Source organism: Penaeus monodon, chromosome 25, assembly GCF_015228065.2.
Source record: "Penaeus monodon isolate SGIC_2016 chromosome 25, NSTDA_Pmon_1, whole genome shotgun sequence".
In the NCBI taxonomy this organism is placed as follows: Eukaryota; Metazoa; Arthropoda; class Malacostraca; order Decapoda; family Penaeidae; genus Penaeus; species Penaeus monodon.
Window position 1 is genome coordinate 35,804,066 of NC_051410.1, and position 387 is coordinate 35,804,452.

At 36.2% G+C, this 387-nt stretch overlaps 1 protein-coding gene across 1 annotated transcript in view; it reads right to left on the reverse strand.

The window, feature by feature from the left end:
* Positions 1-387, reverse strand: part of LOC119589196 (probable cell wall protein PGA41) — a gene marked incomplete in the record, with an annotated part of 15,384 nt that overhangs the window by 797 nt on the left and 14,200 nt on the right. Inside the window, 1 exon segment of the mRNA XM_037937794.1 lies at positions 88-135. Within this exon segment, the coding sequence (XP_037793722.1) occupies positions 88-135 (48 nt within the window).

The following is a 387-nucleotide window of genomic DNA, read 5'->3' on the forward strand; positions in this document are numbered from 1 at the left end:
ATAATAGCACTCTCGACACAAATCAGTCATTAACGGCACAATAAACAACACAACAGCTGCGCAGGCAACACCTATCCTTTCACCGACCTCCTCAGTTTGTTGAGATCGAGATCATGTGCTGCAATGATCCTTTCCCTGTGATAAAAGATAAGATGGCTACATAAGATGATATTCCTTATCAGTGTACTGATTTCGTGGGCTTTTATCACTAGCAACAATGAATAGCTTATCGGAATCGGATATGAATTATGTATTTTAGCTGCGATGAAAGAAATTATATAGTATATCGTTAATAGATATTTACTTAGATTTACGTGTTTTATCAGAAACGGAGGTGAAGGGAAAAAAAGGCAGTGAAATTATAAAGTAATAGGTATTCCATTTGTC